Source organism: Bactrocera latifrons, unplaced genomic scaffold (genome assembly GCF_001853355.1).
Source record: "Bactrocera latifrons isolate USDA-ARS-PBARC rearing strain unplaced genomic scaffold, ASM185335v1 scaffold_67, whole genome shotgun sequence".
In the NCBI taxonomy this organism is placed as follows: domain Eukaryota; kingdom Metazoa; phylum Arthropoda; class Insecta; order Diptera; family Tephritidae; genus Bactrocera; species Bactrocera latifrons.
The window spans coordinates 1,077,419-1,097,319 of NW_017537345.1; the positions used below are offsets into that span (position 1 = coordinate 1,077,419).

A 19,901-nucleotide genomic window follows, 5' to 3' on the forward strand; every position below is an offset into this window, starting at 1 on the left:
AAATTGGAGTTGAATTCATTTGTGGTACTTCATTTGAATATTTTATAAAAATAAATATTTCTCTAAAACATGGCAAATTTGAGAAAAATTTATATTTGTGTTTGTGTAAGTGAAATATGGAAGAAAAATTGCACAAAAAAATTTATAAAAATTCAAACTTGTTTATTTGAGTTCTTTAATTAAAATCAGCGGTGAGTAAAACTCTGCTTTAACCATAATTGTTTCAACATTTATATTATATATACCATACAACCGTACACAAACATATACTTATACACTTTTATAGTCGTAATGCATAGTGACTGTAGTCAAAGAAGTCAGCAGGTAGCGGCGGTTTCGAGGTTAGTGCCTAACAATACCGACGCATATATGTATGTATGCTTGTACATACATGCGAATAAACATATATCCGTAAACATATACACACATCCTGCATTGAAATAACGCACTTAAAACGGGGTTTTGCTTTTTGCAGCGATGGCACTGCAGTCGCTGGTTTTTTTTTTTTTGGAAAAATTTACGCGTCATTTGTTTTGGGAAGAACGTGAGTTTACTTCGTGGAACTTAGCATCTACCTTTTTATGGGATAAATATATATGGATATATATAAGTATAAATGTATTGAAGATGTTAAGTGGTTTCCCCTTAAGTGAAATAAAGATGCTGAATTTATTGCAAAAAGGTATCAAACTTTGTAAGGATATTATTTTACTACAACTACAGTTAGTAGAAATATAAATTGGTTTCATAAAAAGAGTGCAAAATATAAAATTTRTCACACATAACAGTTATTTAATGACTAGTCAAAGAGATTAGCATACTTATAGCTTCAAGAGAAATACATTGGGCTAGTTCCTTTMAATTTTTACTATGAAAATAAATTTTATTTCTTTGGGCAAAAAAAAAAGTAAGACTTTTTAATTAAAATTTGTGCTAAATGCCACAACAAAATAATCATTAGTGTTCAGCACACGAGAGTATTTTTGAAAAAATATATGACAAAAATGCTCTTTCGAATGATAATAAACATTCCCCAATATATTTGAATTTTCTGTGTTTTTTCTTTAAGAAAGTTGGAACTTTGAAATGGATCACCCTTAGCTATTAAGTTTGTCACGTAGCTTGTAAGACCAAGAAGGAATTGTCAAAGASGCTATTATATACTTTACATATAGTACAAAGACCAATATGACGATCTGAGTCTATTAAGCCACGTCCAAGCCTCTCTATGGGTCTCTATACACGCGAACTGGTCCCTCAGTTTTTCAGGTATTGATCTGAAATTTTACACATGCCCTTTTCTTACCGAAAGGCTGCTCACGTCTCGGAATCGCTGATATMGAAACTGGCTGACATATAAACTGGTTAATCAAACTAAGGTTTTTGTAACCAAGAGAKGACCGAAAAAATCAAGATACAGATCTGTTGAAACTCTTTTGTGTTATAAGAAATATAACTGTGAAGGTTATTATAGCTTCGGTGCAGACGGTTTTTCCCACAATTTTAAACTTATGTTACTTTTACCGAACTATATCTCAATATCAGCGCAGCATACRCAGCTTTACCGTAATAAAAGCGAAATTTTTTGTAGGTCAAAGCCAAATTTATTTCATTTTGATTGGGAGTACGTGAGTTTTAATGAAAACCGCGTATTAAAATTATAACAAAACTAAAATACAATAAAGTTTTTTGCTAGTAAACGAACTTGTTGAAAGTTTCTGAACAATGTATACTCCTCAGATTAAGAGCAAAACCGAAACGTTCGATTGTTCGGTTTTAATGTGTGCTTAAACCAAAAGGCTGTAAAATACATTTTAGGAAATATTTGCGTGCAAACAAAACCAAAAAAAAAAAAAAAAATTCACAATGGAACAAAACTAAATACACGCCTCGTAACGGCCCCTAATGCTTGATAATAAAATTTATGAGCCTAGAAGAGCGTGTGAAAAGCCTATTTAAGTAATGAATWGATTTCGAATTTGCCGAACAAGAAGTGTGTATTTGAAAACAAAATAACTGTTTGTATAAAACATAAATAATGGTGTAAATACATACTTATGTATGAGTTTATATGTAAATAGCAGACGAAATGTATGCTTGCTTGTAAATGGACGTAAATTCAAATGAAAAAGAAAGTATGAAAATTAAAATATCAATGCAGAAATGGGAGAAGAAAAAACACAGCAAGCGCAAAAATTTAAAGTTTAGACACTTTGGAACGCATGAATAAAAACAAACAAACAAACACATATATATTTATATACTATATGTRTTCATAAGCCTGACACTTTTGCGATGCTTCAAGAGAATATTTTAACAAATTTCTATGCGCATACAGGCCATACACATTGTTGTTTTAGCATTCTACGGCATAAAATGTTAAAAAATAGAAACAACCTTAACTTCGGTTGCACAGAAGCTATAATACCCTTCAGAGATACATTTTTTATASCATAAAAGTGTATAAAAAGAGCTTTATCTTGATTTTGATCAATTGGTTTGTATGGCAGCTATATGCTATAGTGGTCCGATCTAAAAAGTTTCTTCGGAGACTAAAGCGCTGCTTTCGGTAAAACTCTGTGATAAACAGAGATAAGATACCTCGACAAATAAAAAAGTTTTTCCTACAAGAACAAGAATTTGTTCGTTCAGTTTATATGGCAGCTATATGCTATAGTGATCAGATATTGAAATTTTTTTGTATGTATTTTAGCATTGCCTAGGCAATAATTCATGCCAAGTTTCACGAAAAAATCTCGTTAAATAAAAAAGTTTTTCATACAAGAACAAGAATTKATTCATTCAGTTTGTATGTCAGCTGTATGCTTAGGGTCCAATCTAAAAAATTACTTCGGAGATTTTAGCGCAGCTTTCGACGAATATTTCTGCTAAATTTCGAGAAGAATTCTGTACAAATAAAAAAGTTTTTCATGCAAGAGCTTGAGTGTGGTCGATCAGTTTGTATGGCAGCTATATGCTAYAGTGATCCGAAGTCGGCGGTTTTGAAAAAACTCTTGTAGAGGACGTGTGCAAAATTTTAGAGCGATATCTCAAAAACTGGTTAACCAATCTCCATATCTACAGGTAGACTATCAGTCTATGATTGTTAAATGTTGGATCATTTATAGGAATGTATATATATATATAGTATATTCAATAATTTATAGTTTTTTCAATGTTTCCCTTTGTGTGTTACAAATGGCATGGCATACTTAATATGCCCTGTTCAGGGTATAAAAATCACAAAAAAATCGYCTAAACGCCAAAAGAATCACGAATTCTGCTCGCGTCGCAAAGCAGTGTCTCTATGAATAGTCAACAGAAATGGTCAAAACGACAAAAGGTAAATCGAAAGCGTCATAAAATAACGCTACAGCGCTGACTGTGTGCATATTTATGTATATGTGTTTGTGAATTTTTACGGCTTCGTATATTTTGGGGGAAACAAATTTGAAGCTTGCGAATTTCTGGTTTATTATTGCTGGTGTTGCTTTTGTAATTTTGGCATGGTATTTGTTGTATTTGTGCTGGTAATTGGCTGTTTGGTTGGTTAGTTGCTGTTTTTGGTGATTTTTTTTTCAGCTCTATAGGTGCTGGCAACTATTTCTACTTAAATTAAGCTGCAGCTCCGCGAGTGCTGASCATGTGGTCAGTAAGGCACTTCAACTTGTGCATTTATTTCTTAAAAAATTGTATTTAATTTTTTATTTCACATTTTTGTGCATTTAACCAACTTTTAAGGCATTGTTGAAACAAGTTATTAACGACCGCGACCGAGAAAAGTGAGGAGCACCGCAGAAGAAACGGCTTAAATGCTAAAATATTCGTAAATATTTTCAATTTTATGTTTATTCCATGCTTTATTATGAAAAATCACTTTCACTTCAGTTGTATGTTTTTAATTTATGGGTGTGTGTGTGTGTGTTTAAGCTGGCCATTGAAGCAAAATGAAAATGTAATTTTTTCCATTTTTCATGGCTATTTTTAGCACTCCTTTGTTATTTTTAGACTCCGATTTTCAATTGTTAGCAACATTTGTGCTGTTAACTAATATTTACTGCGCTAATTTTGTCGTTGTTGTTATACTAACTATTTTGCTTTGCAAAATTTTATAACACACTCAACAATTTTCCATTTTTTTTCAATTTTTTTACTTGCTTTTACAAATTCGATTTTGAAATTTTTTTTAAAAACAATTTTTTATGCAATTAACTCCATGCGATTTTTATGAAATCATTTTCTTTGTGTTACAAATTCCGTCTTATCATATGTTTTGTTGCCCCGAACGCACGCACGCAAAGTGGCTACTAAATGACGCTGCTCACTGTCGCATTCGGAGAAGTGTCACTGTCAGCGCTTCACAACTCAATATTCGCGTAGAATTGGTCTTGGCGCTCGAACAATAATTTAAATACAATTATCTATATAAAAAAAAAAAACAATTTTTTAGTAACTAAATACATTCATTTGAGCAGGGAAGCTGCAATTAATATGTCCACTCCAGCGTGGAGAGAGCGTGCACATCTTGTTGTTGCCGTTAACTGTACGTGAGTGAGGTCACCTCTTCACCTCTGGTGGCGAAAAGGTTAATTCAATAAAGTATTGAAACACATATAATATCTACATATGTATATTTGTGATGGGCACCTTACACTGAAGCTGGAAACTAGTCAAAAAATTATTAGATTGATACGGTTAGGGCCGTCACACGGCACCTACCCTTAAGATCCCACCTTTACAAAGTTAGACGTGTGGAATGCTGAGCATACGGTAACATGATGAGACACTGAAGCATTAGGTTCTTGTTGACTATTCTTGTGACTATCGTGGGTCCTTAGATCCGACTATTGTGGGAATAGATTGTATTATTCAGTATTTGCGAATATCCAGTCTACAGACGGATGAGACAGGATATATTTCATGGCTCCTAATGCTCTAACTTATGAAAGGTTGGGGTGGCAAATATTAGCTATTTTACCTAATCCACCGACTTTTTCGATAAATTTTAATTTGATTGCCACCGGAGCATAATGCGTCTAGTTATAAAGCAAGTTCTGCCGTCTGCAGTATCGCACTACTGCGACTCCCTTTGGCACAAACCTATTATCTCCGAAAAATGATCTTTTTATATGGACTATTTGGCACGAAGTGTCTAACACCCCGAAGAAAATGTCAGAGACCCTACAAAACATTGGCATATATCAATGGTCAACATGATAAGAAGAGTCGTTTAAGCTGTCCGCTTGATTGCATATACGCCAACTAGTCTCTCAGTTTCTTAAACACTTATCTGCAGGTCCTTTTCTTCCCAAGATGTTGTTCATTTGTCGAACTACCGATATCGGTTAATTACAGCAAATAGCTGCCATGCAAACTGACTTTTTATTTTCCTTCACAGAAATTCCTTAGATTGGTTTACTTTAGCACATTGCTATCATGTAGCTGATGAAAATCAAAATCAATATAAATATCTGTTTTTAAAGATTATGCTACAAGAATTGCACTTGTGAAGGGTACTAAAGTTTCGGTGTAGCCGAAGTAAAGGTCTTTTCTTGTTTTGATATTGTTTTCTGTACAATCAACATTGATTACCGTCCATATTTATTAACTATAGTAATTGTGAGCAGAATTATAACAATATTTCGCATGCGTCAGAAGACATGTTAGCGCATGGTTGTACCCCAAGTACTGCCTGTTGAACTTCTGGTATAGCTTGTTCGATTCGCTACTCTGTAATGCTTGGCAAATTGAAATTGAAAATTGATGGCAATCAACAAAATGGTACCAGTTAAATTTAAGATCTCTGGATATGAACCCAAAACTAAACAACATTATAGTATGAAACACATTTTGTCGGGTTTTGTTGTTGCGGTCGAAGTATTTTTCCTTCATAACTGGATATTTGCATTTGCTTCGTAAAAATATTAAAAAAGAAGGAGAAAAAATCGTAGAAAAGGATTTCAAAATATTCAGTTGATATGTAGTACTCCTTACAGTAGAAAAATAAATATTTCTGTTGATGCTTCAAAAAAAAAAAAAAAAAATGTTTCGAAGTTACGTTGCTAGTAATTGGCACGAGAAACGTTTTAGACTAGAATACTCCCATCCAGTCTAGAGGCATGAATTTCAGGTAATTTTTAAAGTGTCAGAAAAATGTAAAATATTTTTGCTAAACATTTTTCTATTAGTTATTTATTAACATTACTAGAATATAGAAAGAAAAACCAAAACAAAAAGTTAAAAAAATGTCCAGCTAATAAAGTGGGAATAACAATAAATTGTCCCGTGGCCATTCCCCCGACTTCTATCCTCCTATAAATCGGAAACCAAAAAGAAAAATTATTATTCTAGAAAAAATGCCAATGTGCGGTCAAATTTAAATTTGGAGGTATTTCAGACATAGAGAAGGTCTATAACGAGGACTCTAAAAAAATTCAAGTAAAAAAAAAAAAGAAAAAATCATAAGGCCTGATAGAATTTTCCATAAATTTTTTCACTAAACTTTTTGTTTTAAATCGTATTTGGGATATTTCTTTACATTTATAGCTTTTAATTTACATTGTGACAAAAACGAAATTGTAATTTAAATTCCCCAGGTTAATAATATTTCGATAACACATATATTTTGCTAAGTAAGGAAGACTGTTCTTAATTACCATGCCGATGCGCAAACTGTCAATCAGTTTGTTTATATAATATCAATTCCTTAAGGCGGTAATCCTCAGTAGTGCCTTGCCATTTTTACAATGGACAAAAATATCGAACAAAAAACTTGTCTCACATTTTGTATTTCTAATCAAATTTTGTATGCGGAATCGTTGTGAATGTTGGAAAAATCTTACGGGGATTCTGTTTTATAAAAAACACAAGCCTGTGAGTGGTACAAAGCCTTCAAAGACAGTCGAGAGTTCATTGAACGTTCTCACTCTGGACGACCTTCGACTTCTTCAACGGCGGAAAATATTAAAAAAGCAAAGGATATTGTGTTTGAAAATCGTCAGGCAAATGTTAGAGAGATTTCAAGAAAGCTCGACATCTCTCGCTGGTTCGTTCGAATGATTTTGGTGGATATTTTGTGTATGAAACGCGTTCTTGCTCGACTCGTCCCAATAAAGCTGAATCTTTTTCAAAACCAAAAAAAAAAAAAAAAAAGTACCACAAACATGTCTCGATCAAAAACCGTATTCACTATATTTTGCTCCGTGTTCTTTCTTTTTCTGCAAACTGAAATGAGGTCTCAGTGGAAACCATTTTCAGCCGATCGAATAGATAAAACATAATTCKCTAAAGGAACTGAAAGCCATGCCGAAAAGTGCTTATGAAAAGTATTTCGAGGACTGGAAAAATCGTTGGCATAAGTACATTCCATCTGTTAAGGATTACTTTGAAGGCGACTAAAGAAATGTTGCTGAATATTTAATATTTTGCAAATTACAATTTCCGGGAAATTTCTTGATACAATGTATTTTGGTTTGATTTGTAAGCTTATTCTGATTGAACAAAAACTAAAATGTAAATTTTTTTTTCCAAAAAAATGTTTTGAAATACCTTCTGCATGAATGTAATCGAAGTATTTTTTAATGTAACAGCACCCAAATGAGCATTTGTCTATATACATATATGTAACATCAAATCGAGTTGAGTGCTTTTCAAAATTGACTAAAYTACCAAAACGTAGGAATGAATAACGCGCAATTGTAAGGCTGGTGCACATAATAAGCGACACAACGAAAAAACAACAAAAATTTGAGTGAAGGGAAGTGAGGAAATGCCGCGTGGTTGGCTAATCGACCTACTGAATAGGAAATGCAAGCGTAACGACGAAATATCGCGTGTGTGCGGCGCTTGAAAAGGCCAAATAAATTAAAGTTATTTATCATACTGCTGTAAAGTTAAAACGGATATATACGTAGTAAATATTTCTATGTYGTGTGTGTGTGCACTTGCTTTGCAAAAGCAGTAAAAATCTATGCAAATAATGAAATTAATAAATCGAAAAGTTTGCTAGCCAGAATCAAATTGATTGGGGTCTTTGCGCCAACTCAAGGAAAAACGCACACAAAGAAACACTATGCTCTGCTATGTAAGCGTATGTGTGTGTTTAAACATAGATAAAGTTAGCAAATATTAAGGCGTCAATGAAAAAAATCAAAAAAAGGTATCAAAAAACAAATTATTGCTGTATTTGCAAGCAGCAAATAGATAAAAGGAGATAACATTAAATTAAAAATGCCCACAATATMTTAACTGCCTACAGTGATGGTGATAAATTATGTCAGACAAGCGTAAGAGCACCTTAAAAATAAAGAACTTATTAAATCGCAAACGAATCAAATGACAAAAGTAAATAAATAAAAAAATATTCTGCTTTTTTATTAACAGAAAACACAGCGTTGCGAGTTCAAAGCTCGCCTACGCCCACTAAATCGATCGAAACACTGCAGCTGCTAAAATTATTGTAAGTTTAGCGTAGCTGGGGCTGAGTGGTGTGTGTGTGTGTTTGTGTAGCAAAGTAATGCTTTGACTCAACCGAGAATTCACCGCTAATCGGTTATGTCGCGACGCGCACACAGAATCGCTTGAAAGCTGCGCAATTGTTGTATTTCTTTTTGGCATTTTGCTAGTTTTGCGCTTACAGCCATATACACTTATGTATGTGTGCAATATAATTTATAAACCTTTTGGCCCGCAAGCACTCAAAGAGMCACGCTTAATTTGGGAACAGTTAATTGACCTTGATTGCGTTTAAAAGCGCGCATTTTTTCGTTTTGTTTTAGCTTTCGGCCGCGCGGTGTGCGCTTTCGACGCAACGACGCATTACTGGGCCAAAAAGGTGGCTTACATGCCGCTGTGGCACTTAAGCGAGTAAATAGGAAAAGTTTAATTTATATATATATGTAAGCGCTTATGACTATTGTAGCGACGGCRCTCGGTTGGTGGTGGCTTTGAAGTGGGTAAATGCAGCTGCAACTACAAAAGGGGCGAAAACTTATAATGAACATATGTTCATATATAAAGAAAAATATTTTTTGTAAGCGAAAGCAGCAGACAGCTTCGAATTTTCCATTGTGCGCTTATGCAACACAGTTATTGACCTTTTAAATATTTATCAGCAATTAATTGCTGGCCCTAAGTAGCGCGCGCGTAGCGATCGCAGCTGCGTCCGATGACTACAGCTGTTTAGAGCGAAAGTCAACAAATGCAACGACGCGTTTCACGCTGTCAACTTTCGAATGACACAACGCTTTTGAAAACCTCGAAAAAAAAAATACAGCGTAAAGCCAACTCAATAAAAATTAATTGCTTACAAGATATTTATAATTATGTTTTCACATATTTCACGCCTAACTTAAACCCATTTCTATAGACAAACAAAGTGTTATATCGCGGAACTGTTAAATAATATATAAATGAAAATGCAAATAAAAGTGCGCTTACCGCTCGACATATTCAAGCGCTTGCGCGCATCACGCTTCGAGTAGAGGAAATGCTGCAAGCCCAAGCTGGCGCTGGACTTCTTCGCGCTCAAGGATGCGCTGGCGCGACTTGCCAAACTCGGTGAACGATAACGCGCGCTCTTGGCGCTACCACCGGAGTTGTAATTGAGCGCGCCTTGCGATTTGGTGAGCGGCGTCGACGTGGCGATTGTGGTTTGTGCCACGCTGGCGCTAACATTCGACGCAGCTGTGGCGCCTATACTTGTAGTGGGTAGACGTGGCAGTGAATTGGTACTGGCCWYTTGCGTAACACCGTTTAAGCTGCGCGGTAATGTTGAACGCGCACCGAATGTGTCCTCATCCGATGAATCCGATTCGTAGATGGCATCTGGTACGCTCGAGCGTCGCACATCCTTGCAATCGCTGGTGGTAACCCAGGGTTTGGCCGGGGATGCCTCCAGCTCTTGATGCCTTTCATCGCCGCCACCAATGCTGCCACACGAGCGCACACGATCTAGTTGCTCGCGACTCATACTCTTGTGATTGAACAACAGATCACCTGCCGAACGACGCTTTGCAACGGCCAAAGCGGACGCAGACGATGAGTTGTCACGATCGAGTTGACTGAGTTTCGTTCTGGAATCGCCATTAGCCAGTAATGCCGATTCAAAACTACCGCGCCACGAGAATCGTTCATAATCGCTGGCGACCCCACACTCCTCGCCGGCGGTATCGCTGACACCGCTGCTCGATTGATGATGGTGTGGACGTGTCGCCCCTGTACTGCTACCGCTTACGCTGCTGCTACATGCTGCCGATGTCGAGGCTGAGTCGAGCAGTAGATCATGTGATTTGCTACGTGCGAGATTATTCGCTTCGTCCTGTAGCGCTTTGTTCGATTTCGTTTGATGATGTGACAAATGATGCGGCTGGTGTAGGTGGTGTTGATATGCGAACTGTTGTTGTTGTGTTGTGTGATGYGTGTTACGCGCCGATTTTACTTGGTCCCCACTCTCCGAAGCGCTCTCTTCTTCATCCTCCGTGGTGGTAATGGATATTTTGGCTTGTAGCCGTTTGTGGTGATTGCGTTGTGGCGCAATTGGCGAATTGGTGCCGTGCGAATCATTACCGCTGTTTACCTCGTGCATAAGCGCGACAAGCCGTGTGCCGATGTGCTGCATTACCTTGGCGAACAGTTGCGGAGAACGTTCTACGCTCTGTGTGCTTCCGGTTGAAATTCGATCTTCTTCCACAGTGCGCTTTGTGTCGACGTCCTCTGCGCTGGCTGGTGGCAGCTCAACCGTGGCTTGCGTTGCAGTTGTGTTATTTGCATTTCCCACAGCTATTTTCGAGAATGACGCCACTAATTTCTGATATACCAGCGCTGTGTCCGAATTCAGGCCGTGTGTATCGACCTCAAGCAGACCGCCGTCTCCACGATCGCCTTCCTCATCTATCTCGAATTTATTTATAATTTGCTGGCAGCTAGCGGAGATTTGCTGCTTTAATTCGCCTTTACGACGATTGCTGCCTTCGAGATCGGAGCTGGTATAATCTGAAGAGTCGCATGAGTCGGACCACGTGTCCTCACTACTCAAGTATTCGACAATTTCACGCACTTGTTCATCATTTATGCCCGGCACTGTTTTCATCAGGCGTGTGAGCTCATTCTCGAAATATGCTAATTGTGGTCTCGTCTTCATGCGTCGYACCGAAATAGGTGTGGTTTGATTGGGTGTGGTGCCCTTTGAGTTATTCGCAGAACCGTAGTTCTGTTGCGCATTGGCAGTGGCGACCACCAGTGTTTTGAAGAACTGACGCATCTTCGACATCATCAAGTTGGTCTCTTCATCCGAGCTCCARTTGTTGAAGCTATCCTTTCGCACCAAACTGGCATTGGCTGTGGGTGGCAGTGGTGGCTTGAGCGTAAGCCCATCTGGCTGCAGKGTTGTTGTTGAGTCATTYGGCGTCGTGATACGCACCTCGGGCAAAACTATACTTTCACTAGTGGCRYTTAGTGGCGATTCTTTGACCTCTTCGATCTGTTCCAGCGCTGTKGGCGATTTGGTACGTACTGCCGCGCTGGTCGTTGGCAATTCGGTTTCGGGCGATTTAAGCAGATCGTCATTGCTGCCTACAAAACCGCTATCACGGCTATGATGTTGTTGTTTCTTCGCTTGTGCGCTGCTAATTGAGCCAGGTGTGGGTGTGCGGCATTCGGCATTTGTTCCACCTGATTTCCCAGCATCCTCGGCAGAGTCATGCAATTTCTTCTCATCCAAAGAGTCATGACGCTTACGTACTTGTTTCTTACGTTTTATCGTGTCCGAAGAACTGCTCTCGAATGCCTTCTCGCCACCACTGCTAACATGCAGTACGGTGTCATCGCATGCTTCCGATTCGGAAGAGTCTAAGAGATCGCTGGCAGTGGATGGCATGAGACTCGGCTCGAGTGAGTCGGCAGGCAAGGATTGCGAATCGACCAGCAGATTGTCCAATGAGGAATTATGTGAACGCGGTGTGCCACGTGCACGTACCAAACGTTTGCGCCGTTGACTGGGACTGGGGTGACCCTCACTGTCACTGCCCACGCTACCGCTCTCATCGGATTCGTTTTTATCGCTGGCGCTGAAACCCATAAAACCGGAAAGAAAGTATTTCTCCAAACGGGATGATGCGAGTTCTGCGGCACTATTACTATCGTTGGCATTCTCTTCCGGTACACCAAGCGAATCTAGGCCTTCCGAACATTCACTGCTCACCTCAGATGCGGTGTCATCGCCACGCGTATCAATCGAGCTCATCACTTTACCATCACCCAAATCGAAGAAGAAATACTTTTCCAAATCGGATGCCGACAAGCGATTATGATGATTGATGGTGCGTTGTCGACGTCGCTCTAACTCATCCAACTCCTCACCGCAATCTTCAGCGCCACGCAATGAGGCGACTTCACTTTCTTCACAACTCTCTTCCACTATCGTATGCAGAGTGAAATCAATTGTGGAACGATGATACCCACGCAATTCCTCTTCGCGATCGATAAACATGCCGTTCGCCGCAACGGTATCATCGCCATCCATACTTAGATCCTCTGAATCGGAGGCAGTTGGCGTCGTGTCATCACCGAAATCTTCATCACCACGATGACTGATCTCCTCTACCCAAGAGTCGTCGTCCGCTAGTCCGTCCTCCAAGCACACAGCTTTCGTTTTCGAATTATACTCATTATCTAGAAAATCTCCATCGTCATCCGCGCCGACTCTACTGCTGCGTCCGCTGCCACGGCCATTCGAAAGATTGTCGAAATCTTCCTCTTCCGAATCACCGTAGATAATCTTTTGATCGCGTAGCAAATCCACAGTATTCACGGGAAAATGTGCCTGTTCGCTGGCGTTCATGTCGTAAGACAACGTCACCCTGCTATTATTATTGTTGTGGCTAATCGTATTGCGAACAGCTGGCGACGAAACATATAGCAGGGCGGTGGAGGACGAGGCGGAAGGCGATTTCAGTGAGTCATCAGCGCCATCTACTCTGTGGTTCTTAGCACTGCTGGCGTTTCTTGCGGCTATGCTGTGCACTTCGCTGAAACTTGTTCTTTGCTGTGCTGAAACTGCGGGGGAATTGCTAACGTGATTTGCATGACTGCTATTACTGTGCGGCGCGTTCGCCTCATAACCACTCAAACGTATAATACTACCACCATTCGCGCTGCTACCAACACAATCTGCGCCATTCATACCACCACCATCAATTCCACCAATTCGGTTCTCGTGTGTTTGTATGGCTTGTTTGACGCGTGTAGCCGCAGATTCTATTGTCGTTATTGTTGTTGTGGTAGTGGTGGTTGCTGTGCTATTGTTGTTGTTGCTGGCCAAATGCGCTTTGTCCACAAATGCAACGCTGGCATTGCTGTTGGCCAGCAGTTCGTTGACGTTAGCGATTTGTCCGTTGTCTTTTGTAATCATAATTAAACTGCGATATTTGGCCGAAAGTGAAGTGGAGGGACTTGCGCTCGCGGCTGTGGGTGCAGAATTGGCGTTGAATTTCGTGCGCGTGCTGGGTGCGGCAGCGTCACCAAAAATACTATCGAATTGTCTGCTACCACTAAAGGTTTCGTTGTTGACACTAAAATGGGGTGCGTATGTGTTGTGTGCCGCCCTTGCGCCTGCCGTTGTTACTACCGCTCCGTTGTCGCGTTCAGCGTATTCCACACAAGCGCTTGATGACGCTATAACGGGCGCTTGGTTTAGTTGTTCTTTCGAAGCGTTTACGCGCTCGTAATCGTCGCTGTAGGAGTATATAGTTTCTGCTTGACCCGCGCGCTCGTCGTAACCGCGTTCACGTACACGCTCGCGCTCGTAGCCTTTTTYGTTAGCGTTTTCTATTATTTGGTTATTCACTACCACCACTTTGGCATTCACTTTATGATTGGCTTTTGTAACACTTTTATTGTTGTGGCTATTRTTTTCAATTTTGCCTGACTTTTGTTGATTCACGTTGTCTTCGGCTTCGTTAGCACTATGCGCCGCTTTGCGCTTTTCCACACTTAAAACACATGCACTCACACTGTTACCACCAACTTGTGTGTTGTTGTTATTATTATTTGATTTATTTTGCACTAACGCGAACGCTTCGTGCGATTTATCTTCTTCACCTTGATTGCGTTYGTTTTCAACGCTTTGCGCTTGTTCACTTTGCTTGTTGCCTATTTGTAAAATTGCACTGCCACTTTGTGTAGAATTTAATGAAACAACACCGTCACTATCAAATTCACTATCACCAGCACCAACGTCACCGTCACCGTCGTTGCGATCTTTCGCGTTTAACATTTCATTTTCAACTAAACACAACGAGTTGGCCAAAACATTAGCGGACGCTGCGCGTACGACTTCCACGGCCGCTGTCGCTGCCGCGTTCAGCTGAGTTCGGCCCGAATGCGTCGACACGATGTTAGCCATTTCATTGACGGTATTGTCGTCGTTGCTGTTGTTGTTGTTRTTGGTGTATGTAGTGACGTTTCCATGTTCGTGCTCTTCATTGTTGTGAATTATTGCTTTTGATGTTGCTATCTCAGCTGGCGCGTCACTCGCCCCGCTCTCACAAACCAGCTGACGCTCTTCTGCCATTTCATGAATTCGCAATCCCAACTCTTCAGCTAACTGCGCGCACTCTTGCGCTTCCAGTGTTGGACGCCAAGCCACTGCTGCTGGTGACTGCGCTGCTACGCCGTCGCTCAACATATGCTTWGCTTGGTAAACACTTTGCTCAGGTGTTTTATGCCTTTGCTCGTCGCTTTTCGCAAGTGCATTTTTGTTGTTTATTGTTGTTGGCGTTGTGTTATTAGTTGTAGTTGTCGGCATACTCGTTGGCTCGAGCGAGTCCATAAAGCAGCCGGAGAGCGATTGCGGCGGCGCTAGTTCATTAGTCGTTTTGCACGCTTCGCTGAATCTTCCCAGCCATGCTGGTCGCTGTAGTGGCTGTAAGTACTCTTCTTCGCTTTCTTCTTCTTCTACAATCGTTTTTTCTTCAACTTTATCTTTTACTATGTTTTCTTTGCTTTGCTTGTAGTTTACATTGGCGCACTGCTCAGCTGTTCGGCTTGTACCTGTATCCGTACCTGTTTTCTGTTGTTCCAGCTCGTTCGCGCTTAGTGTTGTTGGCCTTTTGTTTGTTGTCGTCGTCGTCGGCGGCGGCTCATTTACATGCGCTTCTTCAATTTTATTATCTGCTTGAAGTGCCACCTTTTGTAGTTGCTCTGTTGTTGTTGTTGTTGTTATTTTATTGTTTTGCTTTTGTTTTAAGTTAGCCGTTTGTGTGCTGCTATCCTCACCTTCTGCTTTGTTTTCAGCACAAACAACAATGCGATTATCGTTTTTCGTCACCGTAGTATTGTCAGCGCTTTGTTGTTGTTGTTTTTCTACTTCTTCAATTTCAGTCACATTCACTGTTTCTTTTTCATTAGAATCACTTGCGCGCTTCTCAGAAGTCTGGCGCTCTTTACCTGTTTCGCCAACCTGCGCGGCAGTCAAGCGGCGCGACTCACACACAACGCTTTGGTCCGCCTTCAGCGCCTTCTCTGCATTTTTTTGCTCTGCAGCACGTTGTTGCTCAAGTACTTTTTCATTTTCTTGATTTATGTCTGTATTTTCTTCCTCCTCTTTGTCATGTTCCTGTGCCGCGCTATCGTTGCACTCGTTGTTTGCTTTGTTGTTGCGCGTCTTTCCCTCTACTTCAGCCGCCGCGTCGGCACTCAGCATTTTTATATTCGTTGCAAGTACTTCGTTTCCATCAATTATTGCTTCCCTCATTGTTGTAGTCGCAAGCTTTGTGTTGCTTGCTGTTGTTCTAGTTGTTTCTTTTGTACTTGGTGTAGTAGCACCACAACCTGTTTGAAAACTATTTTTAGTTTCATGCCCGACCATATCGCACTGTTGGCGCTGTGCTCGCGTTTCGTCGCCGCGTGCAAAACCAGCTGCCGGCAGTGGTCGCGCACCGCTCACTTCGTCGCCGTCGCCGTCGCCGCCACCGCCGCCGCTAACATTGTGCGCGTCCCTATTAGTTGCGTCATCATTGCAAACAGCAGCAATGGCGTGCGCGTCATCGCTTTTTTGCGCTTCTGTATTGTTCTGTGCCACGCTATTGTCGTCATCGCTTAAGCCGCGCTCAGGTGTCACTACCGTCGCTGCGGCGGTGGAAGAAGACTTTGAAATGCTAGGCGGCGTCATTGTAGTAGCGGATGTGTAATCCGCTTGCGCTACACTATTTAGCGCGCCATCAGCGGTSKTGGCCGAAGGCAGATGGTCTTTGTTGATTTCTTGTACGCCGCGTCGCAATTTTTGCAATTTCAGTTCGAGCTCGGAGTTYTGTTTTGTCAGCGCCAACAAGCGATTAACATCGTTCGAAATGCTATGCAACTCATCGCAGGCTTCTTGCGTGTCTATTTCCCAATCGTGTGCAGTTGTTGTTGGTGCGCTTACGCCAGCACCATCAGCGCGCATCAGCTCTTCGCCAGTGCCTTCAAAGTTTTTGTTTTTCGTTGTTGTTGCGCTGAAATCAAACGAAATCGTTGGCGCATCTATTGTGTTTGCTGTGGCATGTTTTGGCATTGCAACAGCTGTTTTGCTATCTAAATCTGTTTTAATTTCTATTTGATTTTTTGCTGCCATTATTGTAAAATCTGTTTTCGTTGTTGTTGTTTTCTCGTTTGTAGCGGCGTGTGCTGCTCTTAATTGCTCTAATTGTTGCGTTGTACGATCGCTTGATTTTATGCATTGCATGTGGCTTTCTTCAGCGTTTTTGCTGCTTTCGTTGTTTTTGCTTATGTTTTTGTTGCCTTTGGCGCTAGCCATGTCTGTCTCACTTGCCACTTTCTTGCTAACTGTGCCACCAATAGCGCGCGCTCTATTACTACTGCCCGACGCCGTCGCTGTGCACTTTTTACGTTCGCGTTCGCGTTCACCCAGCGCTTGCCGCTCCGCCTCTTCGTCGTTCAACAGACGCATCGCATGCAACACCACACCGCCATTACCGTTCGCTTCATTATCGGTTTCGCCGCCAACGACAATAATACAATTGGCAATCTCATCAGCCGACGTTGCCACATATTTGCCAGCAACATGTCCGCGTTCACTTTTGACTGTCTTGCACATACGTTTATTAGCGGCAACATTATCGTCACCGCCATCATAATCATCATCATCATCATTATTGTCGCTTTGATACTCAGCATCATTATGCGCATTCCGTTCATTGTCGCTTGTGCTTGTATCATCACTCTCACTTTCATCAGCCATATGCCAGCCGCTTGCCGTTGCGCCCGCCTCTTCCTCACTAATGACCTTCACCGAATTCAAGACAATGCCACAATCGGGACGCTCAGTGTCCGTATCATTGTCTGATGAGTCTTCGAGATTGGCATCCGATGATTGTGAATCATTTTCGCTAGATGTCGAAGCGCCACGTCGCCGGTGCGCGCGTGGCACTGGATTCACCACGAACACTTTAGCGAAATGTTTGCTTTTGGGTCGCCTATCGGCTATGGTGCCCGTGTCATCGGTGTCGATCGACTCGGACGAGCTCGAACTATTGGTTGTTGTGTTCTCACTGCTCGTATTGGTATTCTGATCCTTCGCGGAAGTGGCGGAACTACGTGAATGTGTGCGCCTAACGCGTGCATATGGTTCGGCAGCGACGCTGGCCGCCAACACATCGCCATCCTTATCGTCATCATCCAAATGACTGACAATAAGCGCCTCGATGCCCGCCACACTGGCGATATCATAACTGCGCTGTACCGAGCGACGCGCACCGGACTCTGCGGTGGACGTGCGGCTCTTTGATTTGTATTCCTTTTCGTTACTGTCACTCAAATCTGTATCTGTATCGCCGCTATCTGCCGATTCGGCATCTGAAGATGAGAATACATTTTCACTTTGTAGATAGCCGCCAGACGTTGTGGCATCGTTCTTCAATTTACCAATCGAAATCATGGCGCTGTAGGATTTTGTTTGTTTACCGCGCTTCTTTGTCGTATTATTGAATTGCTGGAAGAGCGCTTGTTGGTTTTCGAAAAGATTTGCTTCCTCCTTTAGTGGTATTAACAAAAGTAATTCGACATTTTCCTGCAGCTGCTGTTGTGATCGTTCTGCTATGGTTCTGTTCGCCTTCACTGCAGTCTTACAAGTGCTCGCTTTAGTGTTCGGACGATAACTAGTTTCAGCTACGCGCTGACGCTTGCTGCCAGCGCCTTGCTCAATTCCTTTCACGTCTTCAACGGCGCTGTTGGCGTCATGCACATAGTTAGTTGTCGCGCTGACGCTGTGCGCTTTACCAACATCACTATTTCCGCTCCGCGAAACAACCACCTTTTCCTCCGTGTCAGCGTTGTTAGCGCTGACGTGCAAAGCACTATTGCTGCCGCCACTGGTGTTGTGGTTAGTCCAAGTGGTGGTAGTGGTGGTGGAATTACTATAAGTGCTGGCGTCCACGCTGTTCGCCAAACGAGTTCTTGCCGTTGCGCTATTGTTGTTGGCTAACTTAAGTTTATATTGATTTTGTTTGCCTGCTGTCGCTTTTTCCACTTTAACCGTGTGACTACAGCATTGCGTCGCCGGACTTGTGTTTAAGCTTTGCTCACCGTCGCTTAGCTTGTCGTTGTCGTCATAGCAATACGGCGCCGCCGCTGCTTGTTCTACCAGGCGTTCGTCGCTGCTCTGACTGCAGCTGCGCGCTGATGCTGCGATCGATAGGCGCTCTGCCGAATTTACTTCAACGTCTGCGCTTTTTCTTGCTACACCTTTTGCTGTTCTTTGCAAGGCAATTGGTATGGTTGATGTTGGTTTTGTTGTTCTGTTCACGACTTGTTTGGCGGCTAGCGCGTTGCTGTTTGTTTGTTTTATATTCTGGTCACTCCGTGACGACGACGATGACGTCTCATTCGTCTTTTCAGCAAGCGCGCTGCTCCAGTCTCGGTCTGTGTCACTATTAATATTAGTTTTATTTTTCTGGTTTTTGTTATTGCTCTTATTGTTGTAGTTGCTGTTGTTTTTGTATTGCTGCTGTTGCTGGTTACCTACGTTTACTGTGCGTATGGCCGTACAAGTTTTGACATAGCGGCCGCTGTTTGTTTCGTCGCGGCGTACCTGTCCGCCTGCAAGTTTTTCTTGCAAATGCGCAAACTCGTTTGGCTCCACACTTTTTTCAGCTGTTTTTAATGATAACCTTTGCTGTTGTTGTTGTTTGTTATTTTCTGTGAAGCGCTGGCTAGCGCTATTAGTAGATCTGCAAGTATTTGCTAATAATTGCCATTCAGAGGCGGCTGTTTCCTCTTCTATGCCCTCAGCGTGCTCAGCGCCTTCGCAGCCGCTGCGCTTATCAATTGAAGCGTTCGCGGAAATTTCGATATCAACGTTCGGTTGTTGTAAAAGCTGTTGCTGCTGTTTATCGGTACTGCGCGCACGACTCCGTACTTTTTTATAATCACTACAGTGTGTTGTTGTTGTTGCTGGTCTTGTTGTGCGCTGGCCATCTACAAATGTGGGCGTTTCATTTTCAAGTGTTTCACACGCGTTCACCTCGGCAAAAACGTGCTGATCCGTCTCACTGAATACACGACTCGAACGCGTCGACGGTTTTGTTGCTACTAATATTGGTGGTTCGCGCAAACCAAACGCCAACTGCTCGCCGCATTTAGCTTCACTATTGTTGTAGTTGTTGCCGTTGTTTGTGTTGGTATAACTTGCTGTTTGGTTGCTTTCTTGACTGACAGCTGTGGACTGTTGCTGCACCATTAATGTGTTGGTGGCAGTGTTGTTTGTGGTTTGCGGGCCAAAGTTGCTATTATTATTTATTTGTTGATGTTGTTGTTGTTGGTAGATTGTTTGCTGTTGCTGCAGGCTGTTTGCCGCAAACCGGCTCAAACTACCGAATTCACCCAAACCACTGCTGGTCAATGTCTCC

General features: G+C 41.7%; 1 protein-coding gene across 1 annotated transcript in view; it reads right to left on the reverse strand.

Annotated features, from left to right (window-relative positions):
- LOC108975577 overlaps nt 1-19,799 on the reverse strand; it is a gene marked incomplete at both ends in the record, with an annotated part of 36,471 nt that extends 16,672 nt beyond the window's left edge. The window contains 1 exon segment of the mRNA XM_018944144.1: nt 9,439-19,799. Coding sequence (XP_018799689.1) covers nt 9,439-19,732 — 10,294 coding nt within the window.
- Between the last annotated feature and the right edge of the window lie 102 nt (nt 19,800-19,901).